This window comes from Neovison vison, chromosome X, assembly GCF_020171115.1.
Source record: "Neovison vison isolate M4711 chromosome X, ASM_NN_V1, whole genome shotgun sequence".
Classification (NCBI taxonomy): Eukaryota; Metazoa; Chordata; class Mammalia; order Carnivora; family Mustelidae; genus Neogale; species Neogale vison.
Window position 1 is genome coordinate 98,988,060 of NC_058105.1, and position 27,317 is coordinate 99,015,376.

At 39.1% G+C, this 27,317-nt stretch overlaps 2 protein-coding genes across 3 annotated transcripts in view; both read right to left on the reverse strand.

Moving 5' to 3' along the window:
* Positions 1-27,317, reverse strand: part of PRRG1 (proline rich and Gla domain 1) — a 157,504-nt gene that overhangs the window by 31,812 nt on the left and 98,375 nt on the right. The window lies entirely within an intron of this gene.
* On the reverse strand, positions 15,565-16,261 carry LOC122896327 (ferritin heavy chain-like). Its single transcript, XM_044234406.1, has one exon. The coding sequence runs from the start codon at positions 16,217-16,219 to the stop codon at positions 15,668-15,670; it is 552 nt and encodes a 183-aa protein (XP_044090341.1). The 5' UTR covers positions 16,220-16,261; the 3' UTR covers positions 15,565-15,667.

The window sequence follows — 27,317 nt, forward strand, 5'->3', positions numbered from 1 at the left end:
ACAAATCAGAAGGATCGGAGTCATACCACGCATCTCTTATGACCACAATGTTATGAGACTAGAAATCAACAAGAAAAAAATCTGGAAAGAGCACAAATACATAGAGGGTAAGTAACATGCTACTAAACAATGAAGGGCCAACTGTAAAGTCAAAGAGAAAATTAAAAAATACATGGAAACAAATGAAAATGAAAACCTAACAGTCCGAAATCTTTCAGATGCAGCAAAATCAGTTGTAAGAGGGAAGTTTATAGCAAGGGAGGCAAGAAGCATGAAAAATTTCAAAAATCCTAAGTTTACACCTAAAGGGGCAGGAAAAAAAAACAAGAAAAAGTAAAACCCAAAACCAGTATAAGGAAGGAAATGATAATGATTAGTACAGAAATGAATTATATAACTAAAACAAACAAATCAAAAACCCCCAACAGAACAGATCACTGAAACCAGGAGCTGGTTCTTAAAAAAAAATAAATAAAAATAAACAAAACTGACAAACCCTTAGTCAGACTCAACAAGAAAAAAGAGAAAGGACTCAAACAAAATCAGAAATGAAAGAGGTGAAATAACAGACACCACAGAAATACAAAGGGCTGTAACGAGAATGTTATGAAAAATAATATCCCATCAAATCAGACAAACTATAAGAAATAGATAAATTCCTACAAACATATAACCTACCAAGAATGAAGTAGGAAGAAATAGAAAATTTGAACAGACCAATTACCAGCAAGGACATTGGATCAGTAATCAAAAAACTCTCAACAAACAAAAGTCAAAATAGATGGCTTCATAAGCGAATTCTTAAAAAAAAAAAAAAAGATTTACTTATTTACTGGAGAGAGAAAAAGAAAGAGATTGTGGGTAGGAGGAAGAGCAGAGGGAGAGGGAGAGACTCTCCAGCAGACTCAGCAATGAGCACAGAGCCCCATGTGGGATCCCACAACCCTGAGATCATGACCTGAGCCAAAACCAAGAGTTGGATACTTAACAGACTGAGCCACCAAGGTGCCCTGCTTCACAAGTGAATTCTACCAAACATTTAAGGAAGAGTTAATACCTATTCTTCTTAAACCATTCCAAAAATTCAAAGAGGAAGGAAACTTACAAATTCTATGAGTCCAGTATTACTTTGATACCAAAACCAGATGAAGAGACCACAAAAAAGAACTATAGGCTAGTACCTCTGATGAACATAGATGCAAAAATCCTCAACAAAGTATTGGCAAACCGAAAACAACAATTGTATTTAAAAGATCATTCACCATGATCAAGTGGGATTTATTCCTGGGTTGCAAGGATGGTTCAGTATTTGCAAATCAATCAAAGTGATATATTACATCAATAAGAGAAAAGGATAAAAACTATATGATCATTTCAATAACTGAAGAAAAAGCTTTTGCCCAGGTACATTCATTCATGATAGAGACCTTCAACAAGGTAGGTTTAGAGGAAACATACCTCAACATAATAAAAGCCATTTTTGAAAAACCCACAACTAACATCACACTCAATGGTGAAAAACTGAGAGCTTTCCCCCTAAGATCAAGAACAAGACAGGGATGTCCTCTCTCACCACTTCTATTCTACAGTGTACTGGAAGTCCAAGCCACAGAAAGGAGACCAGAAAAATGGAATAAGACGCATCTAAATTGGTAAGGAAGAAGCAAAGTTTTCACCATCTGCAGATGACAAGATATGATATACAGAAAACACTGAAAACTCCACCAAAATACTACTGGACAGACAAATGAATTCAGTAAGATTGTAGGATACAAAATCAATGTACAGAAATCCACTGCATTTCTATACATTAATAATGAAACATCAGAAAGAAAAATTAAGAAAACAATCCCATTTATAATTGCACCAAAAATAATAAACAAGAGATAAACAAGGAAGTGAAAGACTTGTATTCTGAAAAATATAAAATATTTATGAAAGAAATTGAAGACCCAAATGGAAGAACATTCTGTGCTTATGGGTTAGAAGAAAAAAATATTGTTTAAATTTCCATTCTACCCAAAGCAATGTACAGATTTAATGTAATCCCTATCAAATTACCAACAGTATTTTTCATAAAACTAAAACAATCCTAAAATTTGTATGGAACTACAAAAGACCCCAAATAACCAAAACAATCTTGAAAAGGAAGAACAAAGTTGGAGGTATCGCAATTACAGAGTTGAAGTTATATTACTCAGCTGTAGTAATCTTAACTGGATGGTACCAGCATGACAACATACATATATCAGTGAATAGAGAGCCCAGTAATAAACCCATGATATTATGGTCAACTAATCTTTGACAAAGGACGCAAGAATATGCAATGGGAAGAAGTTCAACAAATGGTGCTGGGAAAACTGACCAATTTCTTTCACAATACACAAAAATGAACTCAAAATGGGTTAAGGACCTAAATGTGAGACCTGAAATCATAAAAATCCTATAAGAGGGCATAGGCTGTTATTTCCCTGACATGGGCCATAACATCTTTCTAGATATGTCTCCTGAGGCAAAAGCAATAAAAGCAAAAATAAACTATTGGGACTACGTCAAAATAAAAAGCTTTTGCACAGCAATGGAAGCAACCCGCAAAACTAAAAGACAACCCAGTGAATGGGAGAAGATACTCACAAATGACTTACTTGATAAAGGGGGAGTATCCAAAATGTAAAAAGAACTTACACAACATAACACCAAGAAACCAAATAATCCAGTTAAGACATGAACAGACATTTCTCCAAAGAAGACATCCTGATGGCCAGCAGACACATGAAAAGATGTACACCATCACTAGTTACCATGGAAATGCAAATCAAAACTACAACGAGATATTACCTCACACCTGTCAAAATGACTAAAATTACAAATACAAGAAACAAGTGCTGGAGAGGATGTACAGAAACAGGAATGCTTCTGCACTACTGGAAATGCAAACTATTGGAGCCACTGTAGAAAACAGTATGAAGGGTCTTCAAAAATTAAAAACAGAATTACATATGATCCAATAATTCCACTATTGGGTATTTAACCAAAGAAAACAAAAACACTAATTCAAAGAGACATGCATCCCTGTGTATTGGAGCATTATTTACAAGAGCCAGTATATGGAAAAAACCCAAGTGTTCACTGACAGATGAATGGATAAAGATGTAGCACATAAATAATAAGGTATTACTCAGGCATAAAAGAGAATGAAATTTTTGGGGCAGTGGCTTAGTCAGCTGAGCATCTGACTCATGATTTAGGCTCAGGTCCTGTTCTCAGGGTCCTGAAAGAAAGCCCCATGTCACGCTCCATACTCAGCAGGGAGTCTGCTTCTCTCCTTCTCCCTTTCCTTCTGCCCCTCCCCCCAGCTCATGTGTATGAGCACTTTCTCTTTCTCTCTCAAAAATAAATAAATAAACAAATCTTAAAATTAAAAAAACGAATGAAATCTTGCGATTTGCAACATGGATGGATCTAGAAGGTATAATGCTAAGTGAAATAAGTTAGGCAGAGAAAGACAAATACCATATGACTTCACTCATATTTGGAATTTAAGAAACAAAACAAATGAACAAAGGAAAAAAGAGACAAAAAACCAGACTCTCAGCTATAAAGAATAGATGGTTACCAGTGGAGAGGGGAAGGGGAGGATCGGCGGAATAAGTAAAGGGGGATTAAGAATATACTTATCAGGATGAACAGTGAGTAATGTATGGAATTGTTGAATCACTATATTGTATACCTAAAAATAACACTGTATGTTAAGTATACTGGAATTTAAAAAAAATTAAAAAGTGAGGGTGTGTGCACATATCCAACATCAATGGAAATTAGATAAGGTTTTCAAGTCTTTTTAAATATGTGCTCATTCAATGATAGCTGCTGAAGTTATAGTAAGTTTTTAGTGTGTTTCTTCCAGTATATTCGAAGGCTATAACTGGGTAAGTTGCTTAAGTCTGAGCACGGGTACTATTTTCCAGCCTCCCAGGTTATCCCAATGTGTTGCCACAGCTGAAAACCAGGGAGATAAAGCAGTGCTTCAAAACCATCAAGGTGCATATTCATCAGCTGGGGCCTTATGAAAATGGAGATTCTGATACTGTAGGTCTGGGGTGGGGCCTGGGATTTTGCATTTGTAACAGGCTCTCAGGTGACTGCTTGCCATAAAGCACACTTTGAGGAGCAAGGTGCTTACACTGGTTTGAAAGCCTGGAATACCTAAGTCCTACCCTAGAGAATGATGTAATTGGTCTGGGATGTAGCCTGATGGTAATTCTAATTTGTAACGAAGAGACTCTCCATGGCAACACGCATTATGATTTATCAGTTTTTATTATAATCTTATCAGTAGCTTTAATGTGATCCCCTTTGCCCACTGCCCAACCTTCCTCTTATGTCAAAGTCTTTAATCCATTTGGGTTGATTTTTGTCTCTGGTGTAATACAGAGTTTCTTTTTCATTCTAACACATATGGGTATCTAATTTTCCCAACACTATTTTTTGAGCAGACTATACATTCCCCATTGTGTATTTTGGCACCCTTGTTGAACATCATTTGAGCGTGTATCTGTGGGTTATATTTCTGGGCTCTTCATTTAGTTCTATTTGTCTGTCTTTATGCTGTACTAGCATAAATTGTTTTTGTTATACTGTTTTTGTTACTGTAAGTTTGTAGTATATTTTTAATTCAGAAAGTATGAGGCCTCCAGCTTTGTTCCTCTTTCTCAAGATTGTTTGGCTATTGTGGCCTTTCTTGGTTCTAAATGAATTTAAGAGGAATTACTACCATCCTTCTCACAGTCTTCCAAGAAACTGAAAAAGAGGGGACCCTTTCACACTCTTTTTATGAGGCCAGTATTATTCTGTTTGCAAAGCCAGAAAAAGACACTACAACAAAAGAAATCTACATGCCAATATTTGTGATGAATACAGATGCAACAAACCTCAACAAGTGGGATTTATCTTTAGGGCATGAGGAGAGTTGAGCACATGATAATCAATGTGACACAAAACATTGATGAAAATTAAAGAAACAAATACATATAAAGACAGATCATGTTCATGGAATTAGAAGACTTAATACTGTTAAAATACCTGTGTTACCCACAACAACCTACAGATTCAATGTTATCCCTATCAAAATCCCAAAGCCATTTTTTTATAGAAATAAAAGCATCTATCTTTGAGAGGAGTCTCAGATAATTTTAATGTGAATTCTACTAAATCTTCTTAGAACAAGACAACCTGTAATATGAAAACTATTCCAGAGCACATAAAAATGAAAAAAAAAAAATCTCAGTTTTACAGTGCCAGAATAAGCCTAAAACCAAAATAGGACAAAGATGGTACTCACACACCTGAAAAGAAAACTACATCTTTTTTTTTTTTTAAGATTTTATTTATTTATTTGACAGAGATCACAAGCAGGCAGAGAAGCAGGCAGAGAGAGAGGAGGAAGCAGGCTCCCTGCTGAGCAGAGAGCCCGATGCGGGCCTCGATCCCAGGACCCTGAGATCATGACCTGAGCCGAAGGCAGCGGCTTAACCCACTGAGCCACCCAGGCGCCCAGAAAACTACATCTTGAGGTAGGGAGATACAAAGTCCTGAATAGAAATATTGGCAAGAGTGATGTCAGCATCATGGTGTACTAAGACAGCTCTTTGTTTTTGCACTGCCCCACCCCAAACACCATTTGGCATCCATCCACAGACAGAAGTGTCTTTGTGAGAGCTATAGAATGATCCAGCTCCATATACCAGATGACTCAGAAGGAATCTCAACCACTTACGCATTGGGTAAAGGCATATAGACTTTGTTCCCAGCTATGGACCGTGCAGTGGCCTGTGAACTCATTCTAGTCCATCCTGGCTACAGTTCAGGAGCCCCTGGAAAACAATGATTTACTTACACAAGCATCCACAGATTGGAGAACCTTTATAGAAGGTTGGTCTGGGTAAGTTTCCAGAGAACTTCTGTACACCAATGGTACAAAATACAAATGTGGGACACACTGGAGGGAAGTACCCAATCTTCAGGTACATGACTGGGAATCGGGAAGAAGCTAGGAGAGCCAGCACATTAAGACTCTCAGAGGGTATTAAGAGGACACAGATTGACCAACTGTGTCTTACATTTCATCAAGAAGCCTGCCCATGAGTCGCTGGTAAAACCCACAGATGACCTCAACTGGCCCATGCGTCCGCCTAGCACTCAGAATGAATGCCTCCACCACACACTTCTGCCACACTGTGGTCAGCTCCCTGTGTGCGTGCTTCCCCCTTTGGTCTTCCAAAAGGTGGCACTATAGCTCAAATTTGTGGTCTCTGACTTGCAGATTCTGGTGGTTTTCTGTGCCTCCTCATTAGCACATCCATGTCAGCAGTGGCAAAAGTGAGCTTGGGCAAAGGGCTAGTTACCACAAACTTAAGCTGTAGTACCACTCTTCGGAAAACAAAAGTGAGAATGTCAACACCTGGCCTGGTGCATTGCAGGATGGAGAGAAGGCCTAAGAGAGAGCTCAAGAATTCTGCCACAAGAGGGAGTAAGAAGTGCAGAGCAGCTGTATGCATAGAAAGTCTGAGAAAGTCGGAGAACCACTATCAGGGCTAATAGCAAGTATTTCTCTCCTGAAGGCAGTTAGTAAAGATTGTAAAAGCTGCTACTTCAAAGGAGAACAGTGCAATGCAAAACTTCAAGGAACATGAAAAAAATCGAGGAAACATGACACAACCAAAGGATACAATAATCTTCTAGTAACCAATCCCAAAGACAAAGGAAAAAACTGTTTTAGATAAAAAAAAAAAAAGATTATGATAAAAGAGTCAAAAAATACCACTACAAATAGTCATCAAATCACAAAGGTACCCAGCAAGAGAGAAAACAAGGAACAAAGGATCTGCAAAACAAAATGGCAATAGTAACCTCTTACCTGTCAATAATTATTTTAAATTTGAAAGGATTAAAATCTCTAATCGAAAGACACAGAATGGCTGAAGAGACAAAACAAAACAATCAGAAAACAAAAACAAAACAACAAGGTCCAAAGATACGCTGCCCATAAGAGACTTATTTTAGGGGCTTCTAGCTGGCATAGTCAGAGGAATGTGCAAATTTTGACCTGAGGGTCATAAGTTCAAGCCCCACAATGGGTGTACAGATTACTTAAAAATAAAATTTTTTATTCTTTCATTTTTATTAATTTTTTAGAGTAGAGAGAGCATTTGCACAAGAGTGGGGAGGAAGAGGAGCAGAAAGAAAGGGAGAGAGAATCTTAAGAAGGCTCCATGCACAGAGCGGAGCTTGATGTGGGCTCAAGACTATGACCTGAGCCAAAATCAAGAGTTGGAAGCTTAACTGAATGAGCCACCCAGATGCCCCCAAAATAAAATCTTTTTTTTAAAGGTTTATTTTAGCTTTAAGGACACATGTAGAGAGTGAGTAAGTGGGGAAAAGACATTTCAAACAAAAGGTACCCAAAGGAAAGCAGAAGCAGCTATACTTCTATCACACGGAACAGACTTGAAGCTAAAAATGACCAACACACACACAAGGTCTTTATAAAAAGAGAAAGGGATCATAAATCCATAAAGAAGGTATATGTAAATATTTAGGCACCCAACAACAGAACACCTAAAGATATAAACCAAATACTACTAAAAGGAGAAATAAACAGTAATACAATAAGCTGGGAATTTTAAGTTTCCACTATCAAAAATGCATATAATATCCAGAAAAAAAAAAGGAATGTTGGACTTGAACTATACTTTAGACCACAGGGACCTAACAGAAACCTACAGAACATTCCATCCAACAACAAGAAAATACACATTCTTCTCAAGTGCACACAAAACACATCTCATGGGGACAGACCACGTGATAGGTCATATAACAATTTTTAGCAAATTTAAGACCCAAATCACACCAAGTTATCTTTTCCTTTCTCTCTCTCTTTTTTAAAATATTTATTTATTTCAGAGAAAGCGAGAGAGAGCATGAGCAGGAGGGGGAGAGGAAGAGAGAATCTCAAGCAGACTCTCTGTTGAGCAGAGAGCCCAACGTGGGGCTTGATCCCAGTGCTCTGAGATCATGGCCTGAGCAGAGACCAAGAGTCAGATGCTTAACCGACTGTGCCATCTAGGCACCTCATCAATGATCTTTTTTGAACACAACTGTATGAAGCTAGAAGTCAATAACAAAAGGGAAGCTGGGAAATTCACAAATATGTAGACATTAAAAAACAAACACACACATGCTCCTTGGTGTGCCTGGCTAACTCAGTATGTGGAGTGTGCAACACTTGATCTCAGGGTTTTAAGTTCGATTCCGATGTTGGGTGTAGAGATTAGTTAAAAATAAAAACTTAGGGGCACCTGGGTGGCTGAGTGGATTAAGCCTCTGCCTTCAGCTCAGGTCAGGATCTCAGGGTCCTGGGATCGAGTCCCACATCAGGATCTCTGCTCAGCAGGGAGCCTGCTTCCTCCTCTCTCTCTCTCTCTGCCTGCCTCTCTGCCTACTTGTTATCTCTGTCAAATAAATAAATAAAATCTTAAAAAAAAATAAAAACTTAAAAATAACAACAACAAAAGAACACATTCCTGAGCAACCAGTGGGTCAAAGGAGAATCAAAAGGGAATCAGAGTAATATCTAAAGGAAACACAACCTACCAAAAAGATGGGATGCAGGAAAAGCAGTTTTTAAAATTAAAAAAAAAATTTTTAATTAACATATAATGTATTATTTGCTTCAGGGGTAGGTCTGTGAATCATCAGTCTTACACAGTTCACAGCACTGACCACACCACATATCCTCCCCATTACCCATAGACCAGTCACCCTACCCCCCACCCCCCAGCAACCCTCATTTTGTTTCCTGAGATTAAGAGTCTCTTATGCTTTGTCTCCCTCCTGATCCCATCTTGTTCCATTTTTTCCCTCCCTACCCCTCATGATCATGCACCCTGCCTCTCAAATTCCTCATATCGGGGAGGTCATATGATAATTGTCTTTCTCTGACTGACTTATTTCACTTAGCAAAATACCCTCTAACTCCACCCACATTGTTGCAAGTGGCAAGATTTTGGTTGTTTTGTTTTTGTTTTTGTTTTTTTGATGGCTGCATAGTAAGGAAAAGCAGTTCTAAGAGACAAGTATATACTGATAAATGTCTACGTCTAAGAAAAAAAGATCAAAATAAAAAGCTCTTAAATAAACAACCTAACTTTACGTATCAAAGAACTAGAGAAAAGAACAAACTAAGCCCAGAGTTAGTACAAAGAAGTAAATAAAAAAAATTATAGGAGAAAAATGTGAAATAGAGATCAGAAAAAATTTTAAAAAGATCAAGAAAATTAACAGCTTGTTTTTGAAAGGATAAATAAAATCAAATGGTCAGAAGACCCCCTCTGGCATTCTTCAACCACCCCTATTTCTTAAAATTCCCCTGCCCATTCATTCATTCATTCATTCATCTATACTTTCAGTTCTCAAACCTCTGGGGAAAAATGCTCATCCCTTCTGTTAGGAGATCTTCGAGCAAGAACAACTCTGCCCACTGCATGGAGTCAGCGGCAACAGCTGCTATCCATGATGATGCTTACTCTGAGTCCCTGCTAATACTCCTAAGGTTGGCTTCAGTTGGGCACCTTCTGACAGAAGCACTTCCTATGGATTTAGGAAAGACTGGTCTCAAGTGTAGGAAATAGGTTTTGTTGCTGGAACATTACAGATGGATCTGAGATCACAAGACATTTTCCCACACTCAAATCAGTGCTTATAGATCACTATGAACTTTGCCCTCCGATAGTTACTTGGCAGGACACGTCCAAGATACTGCTATTATTCTGAAAGTTTAAAAAAAAATGGCAGGGGGCACCTGGGTGGCTCAGTGGGTTAAGCCTCTGCCTTTGGCTCAGGTCATGATCTCAGGGTTCTGGGATCGAGCTCTACATTGGGCTCTCTGCTCAGCAGGGAGCCTGCTCCCTCCTTTCTCTCTGCCTGCTTGTCTGCCTACTTGTGATCTCTGTTAAATAAAAAAAAATGGCAGAATATATGGAATGTTATTTATTTTGGAATGTTTTTAGAAGATTTTTTTTAAATTTATAAATGTGGATATTACATTACAGAATGTTCAGAAAATGAAATGAAAATTTAAAAAAAAATCAATAAACTTTGGCTAGGCTAAGGAAAAAAAGATTCAAACAAAATCAGAAACAGGAGACAATTACAACAGAAATACAAATGAACTTAAGAGACCGCTACAATTGCAGTTGACACTTAAACATGAATTTGAACTGCAAAAGCCCACTTATATGAGGACTTTCTACAGTACTTTAAGTGTATTTCCTCTTCCTTTTGATTTTCTTAGTAACATTTTATATTCTCTACTTTATTGTAAGAATATAGTATTATATGCATTTAACATAAAAAATATGTGTTAATTGGCTATTTATGTTATTGGTAAAGCTTCTGGTTAATAGTAGGCTATAGCAGTAAGGTTTCTGGGGAGTCAAAAGTTATACTCATGGGGGTGGTGGTGGGATTGGCGCACTTAACTCCCATTCAACTATATGCACCAACAAATTGGACAAACTAGGAAAAAAATGGATAATTTCGGAGAGACCTACAACCTACTGAAACAGAATCATGAAGAACTAGAAAATCTGAATAGACCAATTACTAGTAATGAGATTGAATCAGTAATCAGAAACCAAAAGTCCAGTACCAGTTTTACTGGTGGATTCTGCCAAACATTTAAAAAAGAATACTAATTCTTTTCAAATAATTCCAAAAGAATACGACAGAACACTTCAAATTCATTTTACAAGGCCAACAGTTTGATACTAAAGCCAGACAAGGACACCACAAGAAAATTACAAGCCAATCTCTCTGAAAAACAGAGATGCAAAACTCAACAAAATATTAGCAAACCAAATTAAACAAAACTTTAATAGGATTATATACCATTATCAAGGGGCATTTATTCCAGGGATGAAAAGATGGTTCAACACCCATAAATCAATCAACGTTATACACCATTTTAAGAAACTGAAGGAAAAAAATCATACAATCATTTCAATAGATGCAGAAAAAAGGATATGGCAAAATTCAACATCTATTTATGATTAAAAACTCTCAACAAATTTAGTATAAAAAGATACCTCAACAGGGATGCCTGGGTGGTTCAGTGGGTTAAGCTTCTGCCTTGGGCTCAGGTCATGATCTCAGGGTCCTGGGATGGAGCCCAGCATCCAACTCTCTACTCAGTGGGGAACCTGCTTCCCGCCCCCCCACCCCACCTCTCTGCCTGTCTCTATGCCTACTTGTGATCTCTGTCAAACGAATGGATAAAATCTTAAAAAAAAAAAAAAAGATTCCTCAACATAATAAAGGTCACAAAGGACAAGATGTAACATCCACAATGGTGAAAGTTTTTCCTCTAAGTGCAGGAATGGGACAAAGGTGCCCACTCTCACCGCTTACATTCATCATAGTACTGGAAGTCCTAGTCAGAGCATTCAGGCAAGAAAAAAATAAAAGGCATCCATATTAGAAAGGAAGAAGTTAAATTGTCTTTTCAGATTATATGCTTTTCTATCTATAAAGTCTTAAAGACTCTACTAAAAACCTGTCAGAAATAATGAATTCAGAAAAGTTATAGGTTACAAAATCAACACAGTTGCATTTCTACACACTAACAACAAGAAAAATAAAACAATCGCCTGGGTGGCTCAGTGGGTTGAGCCGCTGCCTTCGGCTCAGGTCATGATCTCGGGGTCCTGGGATCGAGTCCCGCGTCGGGCTCTCCGCTCAGCGGGAAGCCTGCTTCTTCCTCTCTCTGTCTGCCTCTCTGCCTACTTGTGATCTCTCTTTGTCAAATAAATAAATAAATAAATAAATAAAACCAATCCCATTTACATTAACATCAAAAACAATAAAATATTAGGGATAAATTTAACCAAGGAAGTGAAATATCTGTACACTGAAAACTTGAAGAATTTCATGAAAGAAATTAAAGATGACACAGATAAATAGAAAGATGTCCTGTGTTCATTGATCAGAACTGATGTGGTTAAATTGTCCATACTCCCCAAAGTCATCTATAGATTTACTGTAAACCCTATCAAAATTCCAATGGCATTTTTTACAGAAATAGAAAAACAATCCTAAAATTCCTATGGAGCAACAAAAGACCCTGAATATCCAAAGCAATCTTAAGAAAGAACATAGCTGGAGGGATTGTACTTCCTGAATTTGAACAATACTACTAATCCTTATAAATCAAAACAGTATGGTACTGGCATGAAAAAACACACATAGTCCAACAGAACATAATAAAAAGTCAGAAATAAACTTACACATAAATGATCAACTAATATTTGATAAGGAAGCAAGGAATGGGGAAAGGACAATGTCTTTGATAAACTGTGGTGGGAAAACTGAATAACCACATGCAGAAGAATGAAACTGGGCCCCTATCTTATACCAAAAACAAAAATTGACGCGAAAAGGATTAAAGACTTAAACCTAAGATCTGAAGCCGTAAAACCCCCAGAAGATAATACAGTAAAAAGGTTCTTTGATATTGGTCCTAGAAATGATTTTCTGGATATGACACCAAAGGCACAAGCAACAAAAGCAAAAAATAAATCAGTGGGACTATATTAATCTATAAAACTTCTGCACAGCAAAAGAAACGATCCGTAAAGCAAAAAGGCAAACTATGGAATAGAAGACAGTATCCAGGTGCCTAGGTGGTTCAGTGGGTTATGCCTCTGCCTTTGGCTCAGGTCATGATCCCAGGGTCATGGGATCGAGCCCCGAATCGGGCTCTCTGCTCAGCAGGGAGCCTGCTTACCCCTCTCTCTCTGCCTGCCTCTCTGCCTGCCTCTCTGCCTACTTGTGACCTCTCTCAAATAAATATGAACTTTGGGGGGGAGAAAGTATCTAGAAAGCATATATCTGATAAGGGATCAATATCCAAAATACAGAAAGAATTTATACAATGCAATTAAAAAATGGGCCGAGACCCTGAACAGACATTTTCCCAAAGAAGACATACAGATGGCTAACACGTATATGAAAAGGTACTCAATAGCACTAGTCATCAGGGAAATGCAAATCAAAGTCACAATGAGATATCACCTCATATGTGTTAGAATGGTCATCATTAAAAAGAAATACCAATTGTGGGCAAGGATGTGGAGAAAAGGACACCCCTGTGCACTGTTGGTGGGAGTATAAACTGATACTTGAAAAATTAAAAACAGAACTGCTACATGATCTAGCGATTTATTTTCTGGGTATTTATCCCAAAGAAGTGAAAACAGGATCTCAAAGAGATAACTATTTCCTAATGTTCACTGCAACATTATTCACAATAGGCCATGTACGGAAACAATGGAAGTGTTGGTCAGTGGATAGACAGATAAAGAAGATGTGATATATAAAACGGAATATTACTCTGCTATAAGAAAGAAAGAAATGCTGCCATTTGCAACAACTTAGATGAAACTTTAGGACGTTATGTGAAATAAGTCAGGAAAAGACAAATACTGTAATCTATCAATTATATAAGGAACTTTAAAAAGCCGAACTCTGAAACAGAGTAGAATGGTGGTTACCACAACCTGGAGGTTAAAGGAAATGGGGAAATATTGATCAAATGGTACAAACTCTGGAGAGCTAATGTATAGTATGGCCATTATAGTTAACAATATTATATCACTGAATATTGCTAAGAGAATAAACCTTAAATAATCTCACCACCAAAAAGAAATGGTAATATTATATGAAGTGATGGAGATTTTTGCTAAGGTTTTGATGGCATTCATTTCCCAACATATAAGTGTATCAAATCAACACAGTGTATACCTTCAAATTACACAATGTTACATCTCTAAATTATATCTCAAAGAACTACAGTAAAACAGCTCAACAGTAACCAAATAAGTTTCACTCTATGAATTAAAAAAATAATTCCACACAGGAAAATCTATTTTTTAAAAAGATTTTATTTAATTATTTGACAGAGATCACAAGTAGGCAGAGAGACAGGCAGAGAGGGAGGAGGAACAAGGTTCCCTGCTGAGCACAGAGCCCGATGTGAGGCTTGATCCCAGGACCCTGAGATCATATCCTGAGCCAAAGGCAGAGGCTTTAACCCACTGAACCACCCAGGCGCTCCAGACAGGAAAATCTATTAATGTAATTCAGAACATTAGTGGATTAAACAAGAAAGCATATAAGATAGTAGCATTTGGATTATACTTAAAAAAAATATTTCTTGATTATTGTCTACTCCCTCTGAACCACCCTTGTTTTCTCCTTCTGGAATTTCTACTGACTGGTTGCTATTGTATAGGGTCCTTTTATGACTATGAATTACTATTGTTATGAATTATTTCTTTCTTGGAGATTTGATCTACTTCATAGTATCAAGTATTTTGATGTTCAGCATCTTTATTAAATTTTTAACTCTTATACTGGTAGGGTCTTCTTTTTTTTACCAAACTTTTAGAAAGTGTACATAAAAACCGATAACTGGAGGTTTTGCATTGGCAGCATGCATGCCCGGCAGTGATGGCCACTTGAAATCACACCTGTTATCTCTACAGAGAGTCTGAAACACAGTTCCGGTAGTCACTGACTGACAAAGGTGAACCTGCCAAGCCCGTAATCCACTATGCCAGTTTCCAGGGCCCCCAAACTATTACTGAGAAACAACAAACATTAACATCTGTCTGACTTAATGAGCTAAAAAAGATTCAGATAAAGTTGACTCCTATTTATTTTAATCCCTACCCAACCCCATTTTTCACTTCTTTCCCAGAAGCAACTATTATAAACTCTAGACCATGTTTTTTCTATACTTTTGTCAAACACCCCCATCTACAGCGACTAGGGCTCCAAACCACCCATCTGACCCCATCCCACATACCTACACTGTTTATAAGGGGAAACAGAAGTTTCCTAATGACAATATGCATGTTCTGCACAGGGGTCCAAAGGTAATCACTCTCATATCATGGGGGAAGCCAGCCTAATATTCAGTTTCTCTTATCACTGTTGTCCATGGTGAGCTTGTCAAAGAGGTATCCTACCATGGCTTCTGGAATCCCTTTTTTGCTATCTAGAATCAACAAACATTAGTATTTACCTATTTTAACAAACTAAAAGTTTTCAGGTAAAGCTAAAGACCTCCTTAACTTTAATCCCTGCCCAACCCCATTTCCGTCACTCTTTCCCCAGATCAACCCCAATTATAATTTAAGCCATATTTTTATACTTTTACTATGCACAGGATCCCACATTCATCAGGGCCTTAGATCACCTATCCACCACAACACTGTTTATAAGGGTAAGATTAATTCTGTGTTTTCCGTGGGCCCATGAAATATCTTCTCCCTCTTATTTTCAGAGATCCTGAGCTGCATGTGGATGGGGTTGGGTGGGTGGAGAGATTCCTAAATACGTTTTAAAACTTAAAAGGTGAGAGTTATGCATACAATTCAACCAGAGACCTTTATTTAAGAACCAAATAACTTTATTTAAACCAGATTAACTTTATTCGTGGAAAAACTGGAAGAAAAGAACTGGAACCTTTTCCAGAAGCAATACTGCTGGGCATGGTGATCAGGGAAAGTCACCATGCGCCCTGGGGCTACGGGGAAACAGTCCCAACTCAGTTCTTTTTGTCGCTGTGGCCCAGGGTGAGCTTGTCAAACAGGTACTCTGCCAGGCCGTCTTCCGGAGCCCACATCTTGCGCAGGCTGGTGACATAGCCCCCCAGCTCTTTGATGGCCTCGACTTGCTCGTGCAGGTAGTGGCTCTCCAGGAAGTCGCACAGCTGGGCGTCGTTCTTGTCGGCGGCCAGCTGGTGCAGGTCGAGCAGGCTCTGGTTCACGCTCTTCTCCAGGTGCAGGGCGCACTCCATGGCCTTCAGGCCGCCCTCCCAGTCGTCGCGGTCCGGCCTCTTGATGTCGCGGAGGCGGAGGCGGCCCCCGCGCTGGTTCTGCAGCTCCATCAGCTTCTCGGCGTGCTGGGTCTCCTTGCGGGACTGGCGCAGGAAGAAGCGGGCGAAGTGCTTCAAGGCCACGTCGTCGCGGTCGAAGTAGAAGGCCATGGACAGGTACACGTAGGAGGCGTAGAGCTCCAGGCTGATCTGGCTGTTGATGGCGGCCTCGCAGTCGGGGTGGTAGTTCTGGCGCACTTGGGAGAGCTGCGGGGTGGCCATGGCTGGCGGCCCGGGCACCAGGGCGAAGGCGAAGGCGGCGCGGAAGCGAGGGCTGCGCGGCGGGCAGCGGCGGGGCCGAAGGCGGTGGTGGCCTCGGAGATTTCCCAGCTTGAGCGGCAAGGGAGGCCAGAGGCAGAAGCAGTGGCGGTTTGAGACTTCAGGGAAGTGTCCGTTGGGATGTTGGGCGAGCCCTGGGATCGGACCGGAAATGCGGTCCAGCGAAGGCACGGAGGTGGGGGGCGCGAGAGCTTCCAGTTTGGGTGGGGTTGTGTGTGGGTGGGGCCTAAGTGATGTGTTCCAGGTTCTGCTGGAGCTTAAGAGATGCAGGGCAACCCTGCACTGGGCACTTAGCATTTATTAAGTTTTTAATTATGCGATAATGTGCCTCTTTTCCAAGTACTTTTTTTGGTTCTCTAACTGATCCCCTCTATTACAGCCTCTTATTTAAATTCAAATATATACTTAGTCCAATTCAGTCTTATTCAATTCAAATTCATATTCTTTTTTAAAATTTCTAATTTTTATTAACATATATTCAAATTCATATTCTCAAAATTCTGGGTATGAATTTGAATTTTTGGTAAAATTCTCTTCTGTTTCCTGTTTTTTTTTTTAACCTCAGAAATTGTTCAGTTTGTTCATCATGACCTTCCCTTGCACTTTTCTCAAGTATTTTGCAAAACTTTGTCCATGCATACTTAGGAATAAAGGGCACATTTGATTAACCTGTGTAATTAGCATGTATCTGATCCACAGTTGTGATGTCCATTTCACTCACAGGCTTTTCCTTGGAACAGGAAAGCAAAGTATTATCAATAAGGGAGTGGTTTCCTCCTTGTCAGGTGTATTATTGGTCTTTTTGGCATTGACAATATTAGTCCAGGGATGGAAAGAATGGTACCGGATTTGCCTGTCCCAAATGGTGCTTTTCTCAAGCATTTTAAAATAGTAAAATTAAAATTCCAGCTAAGAGTAGGTACCAGCCACCAATTTTTCCATTTCAATCATATCTGAACTTGAATAAGTATATTGTGATGTGTCTTTATGGCCTAAAAATGGCCTAATAAGAATCTAGAGATAAGTTGTTTCATTGTAAAACCCCTGGCATAACCATCACTACTTAGATTAGGAGGGAACTGTGTTCAATGCAAAGCAAGGAAAGGGGAAGGAGGGGTGGAGAAGACACTGAATTAGGAGACCTGGGCCCTATTTTGGGCTGCACCAATCAGTATCTTGCTATGGGAAAAAGTAAATTGACTTCCTTGGGGCTATTATTTGACAAATGAAGAGCTTGACCTATTTGGTTTTCATGGACCCTATCAATTATAAATATTACTGGAGCCTATTCTATGAATCCTTCTTCAGCTGTGGAATGGAAGGAAAAACCAGCCTTTAGTCTATTCATGACAAGCAGTGATTGGTATCAAATATTAGCTTTGGGAATGGGACAATACCTTAATGTTCAAATAATAATGCTGTTTTAATTTATGGCATTAGTGCAAGTCTTTAAAGCATACACCTGAAGAAAAGGCATAGCCCTCTCTGCTCAGTTGGTTGTTTATGTACAGTGATAGAATAAATGGTCTGTTCCAGCTTGATAGTACCCAAGACCTAGGGCTAACAATATGGGGCTATTGCAAAATTCTAATCCCTTTGCCACTGATTTTATTGTATCTTGGAAGTAGCTAAACAAAATCTTATTTCTACAGTTACTGATATTCCACCTATGAGAGCCACTGTCAGCCTTGTCCTAGGGAGACTATGGCCTAACAGTGGGTGGAACAGTGAAAACCCCAAATATTAAAGGAATCAGCAACTATCTACTATAACAGAAAGTGATTTGGAGTGGTTGCTGCACCCAGATGGGAATCTCTGAGGGGGCATGAGTGGGGATTCGTTGCTGTATTTTATCAAGTATACCATGAACTGAAAGGCACGCTATTTTTTTATGTATTAAAAAAGAAAAAAAAAAACAAAGAAGAAAACGCTTTCAACTAATCTATGACATGTCTTTGATTGTAAGCTGCACTTCAATTTTTCAGAGATGTTAAAATGTGAATAAGTGATCAATCAATGAAATGTGGTTAATATTTTTTCATATGCTTGTCTGAATACGTTGATCAAAGTAGCTACTTTCAAAAATATATATAATTTTTAATACTTTTTGGTAACTTATTTGTGGCCCTATAGTCTACAGTATTATATACAGACAGAAAATATTAATAAGGAAGAAATTTGCATTTTGTCTTGGATATTCTGTCATTTTACATTTCAATCTCATCCTACAATGGGTGGTTTCTGACTTTTTTTCTTTTCCTATTGTGGAGGGAGAGGTTTAGTGATTAGGCCAAGGAATATAATTCCTTGGGAAACAGGTAAACCCCTGTTCTTTGAATTCCTGGCTAACCTCCTCCTGGCTGCTATGGGAGGCATGTGATATCATCTTTCAAGTGAAATAACAGATACATAACCATTTAACAAGCAAAATTGCTGATCTAGATTTCTACTCAAATCCCAATTTGAATGTGAAAGTTTTATTCTCATGATTGCAGCTCTCACTGTTACAAAATGTGAGCCATTTCTAACAAGCACAGTACCACTTATCAAGCAATTACCCATCCCAAAGCAGCAGCATAGCATGGTAGCAGACAAGGCCATTAGGATCACTGCTGCACATGCTAGGTTAGCATGTCACATTTCAGAGTCACAGTTACTGTTTAGACCCCAAGACTCTGAACTACTGAGGGGAGCTCTAAGAAAGCCAGCTGTTAGGATATATGTATGTAGAAACCACTGACATTGCAGTCCCCGAGTGGACATCTGCTTAAGCAGTAGAATGGCTGATGTTCCCCACTCCTGCCCCCTGTGCACATAGGAAGGGCAGGGTGGATATGAGGAAAGCAAGGTGGAGAACAGGGTCAGTGCTGGTAGAGAACTTTCCTAAAGATTAAAAAAAAAAAAGGTGTAAGGATTTTTCACCAGTTAGGAGGATACTGTGGAAAACTGAGCCATGGTGCAGCTACTCTGTCCCAGAGGGCTGTCTGCCAGCCAAAAGGCCCCAGCAACAAGGATATGAGGCATGCATACTAGGATAGAAGCCAGCTGGGGAAGCGGGTGGAAGAGGCCAACAAGAAGTCATAACTCCTATTCCTGGAACTATGTTGTACAGAGTTTTCTTTTAGGGACCCCTTGAAGAACACTGTGCACTTCCTACCCAATTTATAATTAGGTTCACCAAAGAATTAGTGACAGCCAAAAGGGGACAGAGCAATACCAGTTATGTTAGGAGACATCCGTCCTCTTTTTCCTTCCTTCCTCCCCAAAATACTTAAGGAGAGAGATGGGAAGGGGTAAGGGTTAAAGAGCAGATCATGCTCATCTCCTCACTCCAGATCTTAAGGTTAAGGTCTATCAGGAGCTGAAGAAGCAAAGGAGAAAAAAAGCATAAAGGAAATCCAACACTGAAGTTTTAAATGGAAGAGAATGGGTAGGAGTTTTCATGCCCAGAAGTGCCCAGAAAGGTAGGTGATCTACCTATCACTAAGGAATAGGAGTTGAGACTGTCAAACTAGAGTAGCTACACAAAGCAGGGTCTTTTTAGACACCTGACTCATCATTTATGTGACCTCAAACTCTGATGCAATATTGTCATGGGATCCTTGGATTGCCACCATATCCATTGAAAGAATATCTACTGGTAGATTCTAATAAGAATAATAATTCTAATAAGAAACAGTGATGAATTCTGAAATTTTCTATGTGTCTTTAGTATAATCCTAGGTAAACAGCATATTTAGAGGTTAAATAGTGCATCACTAACATTGTTGCCTACAATAACATGCAGTTACATTAAATCTATGATCCAAATGATTGTACAAGTGACAAAAAACTGGGGCCATTACTCCCACCAGTACCCAGTCTATGAGGGCAGATCTGAAAAAGAGTAACTCTGTAGTGGGAAGGGAAACCTGCTGAGGTAACTTCAGGTCAAGGTTAAAAGACTGCTGGCATGAGCAGGAGAGACCCACACTGGAACAAATCCACTGTTTTGGTAATACACAGTCTGAAACCCTCCAGATTAAGTTCTTACTGTAACCCGAAAAGAATAACTAGGACTTCAAAGGATTTCTAATCTAGAAAAGGGCCCAAATGCCAGAGAATAAAACACGACTAATTTAAAAATATCAACAATTTAATGAATAAAAACTTACTTTAATTGGTCATATAAGGTTTTTCAAAGGGTCCAAGATGGTGACATAGGAAGACTCTTAACTCACTCCTCCATGGACACACCAAATCTATACCTATGTATAAAGCAATTCTTCCTGAAGAACTGAGGATGGACTGAACAGCTTCTGCACAACAAAGGATAGAGGGACAACATATCAAAGAGCAGGACAGAAAAAGACCAGAACTCCCACCTCCTACACTGTGAACTACAGTGGGGAGGGATAGTACTGAGGGATCAGAAACAGATTTGTCTGCCCTGGGGCACAGAAAAGAAGGCACAGTTTAAACAAGCAACTACAATATAAAGGAACCAGTCTTAGAACTCTGCCAAACAGGAGGAAGCTTCCTGGCTGTTTGGGTTGAAAGGGTTGGTAAGCACCACTGTTTACATTCTCTCTCCACCTTGGCTGCACAGATGGGAGTAGTGTCTGGCTGCTCTTGCCAATGAGCTACCTTAGTAAGCCCTGAGCCCCTAGCCTGCATCAGCCCCAGCCTTCCCACTGAAGTGGCCCCAGCATCACATGTACCCGGACATTGCTAGACAATGTCCACTATAGCTCTAGTCATCTCACCAAGGCAACACAGGTATCAAGCATCCCAAGACAGACCAGCCTTGTACCCACTTTAGCTCCAGGGGACTCAGCAGGGTACCCCTTATGCAGAGTGCCCCAGGGACTTCCCAGACCACACCTGTTACAGCTCCAGCTGTATTGTCAGGTTGCCCCCTACCCAGAGAGCCCCAGGGCGCCCCCCGCCTGTGCCCACTTGAGTTCCAGCTGTCCAAGCAGGGTGGCCCCAGCCTGGAGTGCCCTGGGACTTCTAGCCCATGCCTGTTAAAACTCCAGCCAACCAGCCAAAGCTGCCAGGTGCACAAATTCTGAACAGGGGATGTCCCTACACAAGGCCATTCTTCAAGTTTATAGGTAGATAGTCTACCTAATTCATAGACACAAACACAGAAAGTCAAACAAATTGAGGAAACAGAGAAATATGCTTCAAATAAAAAAATGAGACAAAACCTTGTCTCATTGCTTATCAGGTAGATGAGCAATCTACCTGATAAAAATTTCAAAGTAATGTTCATAAAAATGTCTAGTTCACTAGACTAGAGAAGAGTGGATGAACTGAATGACTCAATGAGAACGTCAACAAAGAGACAGAAAATGCAAAATAGTATCAATCCATTGAAGGATATAGTAAAAGATATGCAAAACACATTAAAAGGAATCAACACAGATTAGAAGATGAAGAATAACAGAGAAGCAATATGGAAGATAGTGTAATGTTAAGCACCCTGCTGAACAGCAAAACAAACAAAAAAAGAATTCTAAAAAATGAGAACAGGCTAAGGGCTCTTTAGGACAATATCAAACATAGTAACATTTGCATGACAGAGATCCCAGAAGAAGAGAGAAAGGGGCAGAAAATTATGTGAAGAAGTAACAGTTGAAAACTTCCCTAACTTGGGGAAGGAAATGGACATCCAAGTCCTGGAAAAAAGAGAGCACCAAACAAGATGAACTCAAAGAGGTCTACACCAAGATATATAATAATTAAAACATCAAAGATTAAAGATAAATTGGGAGTCTTAAAAGCACCAAGACAGAAGCAACCAGTTATGTAATAGGGAAACCCTATAGGCTGTTAGCTGATTTTTCAGCAGAAACTTGACAGGCCAGAAGAGAATGGCATGATATATTCAAAGTGCTAAAAGGGGAAAAAAAACCCACAACCAAGAGCACTCTACCCAGCAAGGTTATCATTCAGAATTATGGGGAGAAAGAGTTTCCCAGACAAACAAGTTAAAGGAGTTCATCACCAATAAAATGGCCTTACAAGAAAGATTAAAGGGACTTTAAGCAGACAAAACCATAATTAGAAAAAAATTATGAAAGGAAAAAAATTTCACAAGTAAAAGCATACATGTGATAAAGGTAATAGATCAGTCACTTATAAAGCTAGTATGAAGGTTAATGACAAAAATAGCAAAAATCAATGATATCTAAAAAATAGTTAAGGGGAATCACAAAGTAAAGATATAAAATATGACAACATATATATAAAATGTGGAGGAAGAAGTAAAAATAAAGTTCTCTTATAATGTGCTCCAATTTAAGCAACAGTCAACATAATGTGGACTGCTATATACTTGGAATATATGAACCTTATGGTAACCACAAACCAAAAACCTATAATAGATACACAAAAATAAAAGGAAATGAATCTGACCTTAACACTAAATAAAGTCATCGATTACAAGACAGCAAGAGAATAAGAAATGAATAGAGAAGTAATACTAAAATAACTAGAAAAAATTGACAAACGGCAATAAGTATATATCTATGAATAATTACTTTAAATGTAAATGGTCTAAATGCCTCAATCAAAAGACACAGGGTAAATGAATGGATTTTTTAAAAAAGATTCATCCATATACTTCCTATAAGAGACTCACTTCAGGGGCAGCTGGGTGGCTCAGTTGGTTAAACACCCAATTCTTGAATTTGGTTCAGGTCATGATCTCAGGGTTATGAGATGGAGCCCTGTGTCAGGCTTCATGATGGGCATGGAGCCTGCTTAAGATTCTCTCTCTCCCTCTGCCCCTCTCTACCTGGGAACTCTCTGTAAAAAAGAGATTTACTTCAGATCTAAAGACACATAAAGAGTGATAATTCTCCATGCAAATGGAAGCAAAAAAGAAGCCAGAACACCAATACTTGTATTAGACAAAAGAGACTATAGCCAGAGACAAAGAAGGGCATTACACAAGGATAAGGGGATCAATCCAACAGGAGGATATAACAATTGTAAATATGTGTTCATCCAACATGGGAGCACCTAAGTACATTAAGCAAATATTAGCAGACATAAAGGGAAAAACTGAAAGTAATACAAAATTAATAGTAGAGGATTTTAACCCACTTACATCAATGCACAGATGATCCAGACAGAAAAGTAAGAAGGAAGTAGTGACTCTGAATGACACACTAAAGATATATACAGAACATTCCATCCAAAAACATCAGAATATACAGTCTTTTCAAGTTCACAGGGAAAATTCTCCAAGACAGATCATAGGTTAGGCCACAGAACAAGTCTCAATAAATTTAATAAGATGAAATCATCTCAAGCATCTTTTTTGACCATAACAGTATGAAACTAGAAAGCATATACAAGAAGAAAACTGGAAAAAACACAAACATGTGGAGACTAAACAAAATGCTGCTAAACAACCCCGGGGTCAATGATTTAATCAAAAAGGAAATAAAAGGGGCGCCTGGGTGGTTCAGTGGGTTAAGCCTCTGCCTTCAGCTCGGGTGGTGGTCTTGGGGTTCTGTGATTGAGCCCTGCATTGGGCTCTCTGCTCAACAGGGGGCCTGCTTACCCCTCTGTCTGCTTGTGATCTCACTCTGTCAAATGAATAAATAAAATCTTTTAAAAAAGGAATAAAAAATTACATGGAGATTAATGAAAATAAAAACACAATAGTCCCCTCGGGGCACCTGGGTAGCTCAGTTGGTTAGGTGTCCAACTCTTGATTTCAGCTCAGGTCATGATCTTGGGGTCATGAGACTGAGTCCCTCATTGAGGTCTGCGCTCAGTGTGGAATCCACTTGATATTCTTTCTCCCTCTGCCCCTCCTCTCTCTTTCAAATACATAAGTAAATAAAATCTTCAAAAAAAAAACCCACACAGAGGTCCAAAATATTTGGGACACAATGAAAGCATTTCTAAGAGTAAAGTTTATAGCGATAGAGGCCTACCTCAAGAAATAAGGAAAATCTCTAACAATCTAAACTTACATTTAAAGGAAACAGAAAAAGAACAAAGCCCAAAGTTAGTGGAATAAAGGAAATAATAAAAATCAGAGTGGAAGTACATGACAGAGACTAAAAAAAAGAAAAAGAAAGGATCAATGAAACTAAGAGCTGGTTCTTTGAAAAAAAGAAACAAAAATGATAAATGTTCAGCCAGATTTACCAAGGGGGGGGGGGAAGGGCACAAATAAAATCAGAAACGGAGAAGTAACAACTGACAGCACAGAAATACAATGATTATAACAGATTGCTATGAAAAATGTATGCCAGTGAAGTGAACATAAAATGGATAAATATCTAGAAATATACAATCTTCCAAAACTGACTCAGAACGAAAAAATCTGAACAGACTGATTACTAGTGTGGAAATTGACTTTTGTAGTCAAAACACTTCCAACAACAAAAGTCCAGATGGCTTCACAGGTGAATTTTAGCAAACATTTAAAATGGAGTCAATCCTTATTCTCCTCAAGCTATTCCAAAAATTGAAGAGGAATTAACACTTCCAATTCATTCTAGGAGGCCAGCATTACTCTGATATGAAATCAAGACAAAGACAGTAAAAAACAAAACAAAAAAAAACTACAGGCCAATATCCCTGATGAACATAGATACAATGATCCTCAACAAAACATTAGCAAACTGAATTCAACAGGGCATTAAAAGGATCATTCACCATCATCAAGTAGGATTTATTCTGGGGTTGTAAGGATGGTTCAGTGTTTGCAAATCAACTGGTATGATATACCATATGGCTCAGTCGGTTAAGTATCTGCCTTTGGCTCAGGTCACTGATCCCAGAGTCCTGGGATTGAGTTCAGTGGGGAATCTGCTCTTCCCTCTCCCTCCGCACCTCCCCCTACTCACATGTGCACACACACACACGTGTTTTCTCTCTTTCAAATAAATAAAATTTTTACATCACAATAGATGCAGAAAAAGCATTTGACAAAACCCAACACCATTCCTGATAAAAACTCTCAACAAAGTGGGTTTAGAGGGAACACACCTCAACATAATAAAGGCCATATGTGACAGACCACGGCTAAAAGCATATTCGGTGGTGAAAAATTGAGACTTTTCCTCTAAGACCAGGAACAAGATGAGGATTTTCAAAATATGCACAAACATACTTTGGTCCTGCATAACTTACTATCTTATTCTCAAGAGATCCCAAAAGAAGTGAGGATACCTGCAGGAGCCCCAGGAAACGACTCTCATGTGGTTGAAGGGAAATTTCACATCTGGCTCCCCCAGAGGGTCTTGGGATAGGTCTAGAGAACGTGTGGGAAGATGTGGATGAAAATGCAAAGTACAGCTGGGAGATGGTGGCAGCAATGCTCCACGTCTGCCCCTACACGTCTATGCCCAAACTCAACTCCTACCTCCTTTCCTTCCCGGAGTCCCTCATCCCTCAAAGGGCAAAGCTGTGAGTAAGTGGCTCTAATGCCATCAGAGGCTTAGTGAAATAGGAGCTTCCTTAACAATGCCAAAGAATCTGAAACACCTCAGACATGGAACACTTCTTATAATTGTTGTCTCCACACAAAGGTGTCTACATGCTACCTCTTGCCACGGGCTCTAAATTCAGAAATGTCCAGTGTAGCTTTTGTTAACAACATCTAGGAGTAAGGGGCTCTGCAGAGTTCTTCAGTTATTCTTTCAGCAATTTTCATATAAGACCAATTTAAATTGCAACACATTGGAATGATAGGTATTATCTAAAATGCAATCACTGGCCTAGATCTAAAACCCTTGGATATTACTGACTCAGTTTCTAAGATGCAACCACAGCATGGGGGTAGAGTGGAGCATGGAGGACACAGGGAATGGGATAAAGACTTGGCATGATGCACCTAGTCAGAGGACACCCCAGTCATCCACAACCCTGAAAATACCACACACTGCAAAGCTATCTGAGTACTCCAGCTATGTGGTTTTAGTTGAACAATGTGCTTTACCATCTTATAAAATGTGATCTGCTGACCATGTGCATTAGAATACCTAAGACTGCTCTTTAAAGCAGGTTTCCTCGCCCCATGGAGACCTGTGGACCCTGAACTATGAATTTTAAAACTAAGCTTTTTTATTTTGCAGTAATTTTATATTACAGCAAAGCTGCAAAGATAGTACAGAGCATTTTCCTATACTCCTCAGCCAGGATCCCCAAACATAAGCATCCTACACTGGGATAGTACATTTCTTAGAAATAATGAACCAGGTCACCTGGGTGGCTCAGCTGGGTGAGTGACTGCCTTTGGCTCAGGTCATGATCCCGGACTTCCAGGATCGAGTCCCGCACCAGGCTCCCAGCTCCCTGGGGAGTCTGCTTCTCCCTCTGAACTTCTCTCTCATGCTCTCTCTCTCACTCATTATCTCTCAAATAAATAAATAAAATAAAATAAAAAAGAAATAGTGAACCAGTACCCATCCGTTAGTATTAACAATAGATTTGGATTTCACTAGTTTTTCCATTAAAGACCTTTTGACCCATATTTCATTTAATCATTTAGTTAGTTTCCTCTGGTCTGCGACAGTTTCTCAGTCTTCTTTTTTATGATCTTGTTTTGAGGAGCCAGGTATTTTGTAGAATGTCTCTCAATTTGGAAGTCTTTGGTAATTCTCTCATGATCCCACTGGGATTATGTGGGGGAAAATACCACAGAAGTGAATTCCTTCTCATCACATGCTATAGATGACTTATCACTGATGGTGTGAACCTTGATCACATGGTCAAGGTAGTGTTTGCCAGGTTTCTCCACGGTCAAGTTATTTCCCAGCACTTCCCATACTCTGTTATTTGGGAGCAGATCATTAAGTCCAAACCACACACAAGAAAAGCAGAGAATTGAGCTCTGCCTCCTTGAAAGGGGAGTATCTCATATATAATTTGGAATCCTTGTGTACTGTATATTTTTTGCAGCTATTTATTTTTTCATTCATTCATATCATTGTGGACACATATGTATTTACTGTATGCTTTGGGTTATAATTATATATAATTTTGGGGTTATAATTATAATTTATAATTTATAAATAGCATTGTTCTA

Coding starts and splice junctions, on each gene's coding strand:
- LOC122896327 (XM_044234406.1), bottom strand. CDS start 16,219: ATGGCCACCCCGCAGCTCTCCCAAGTGCGCCAGAACTACCACCCCGAC.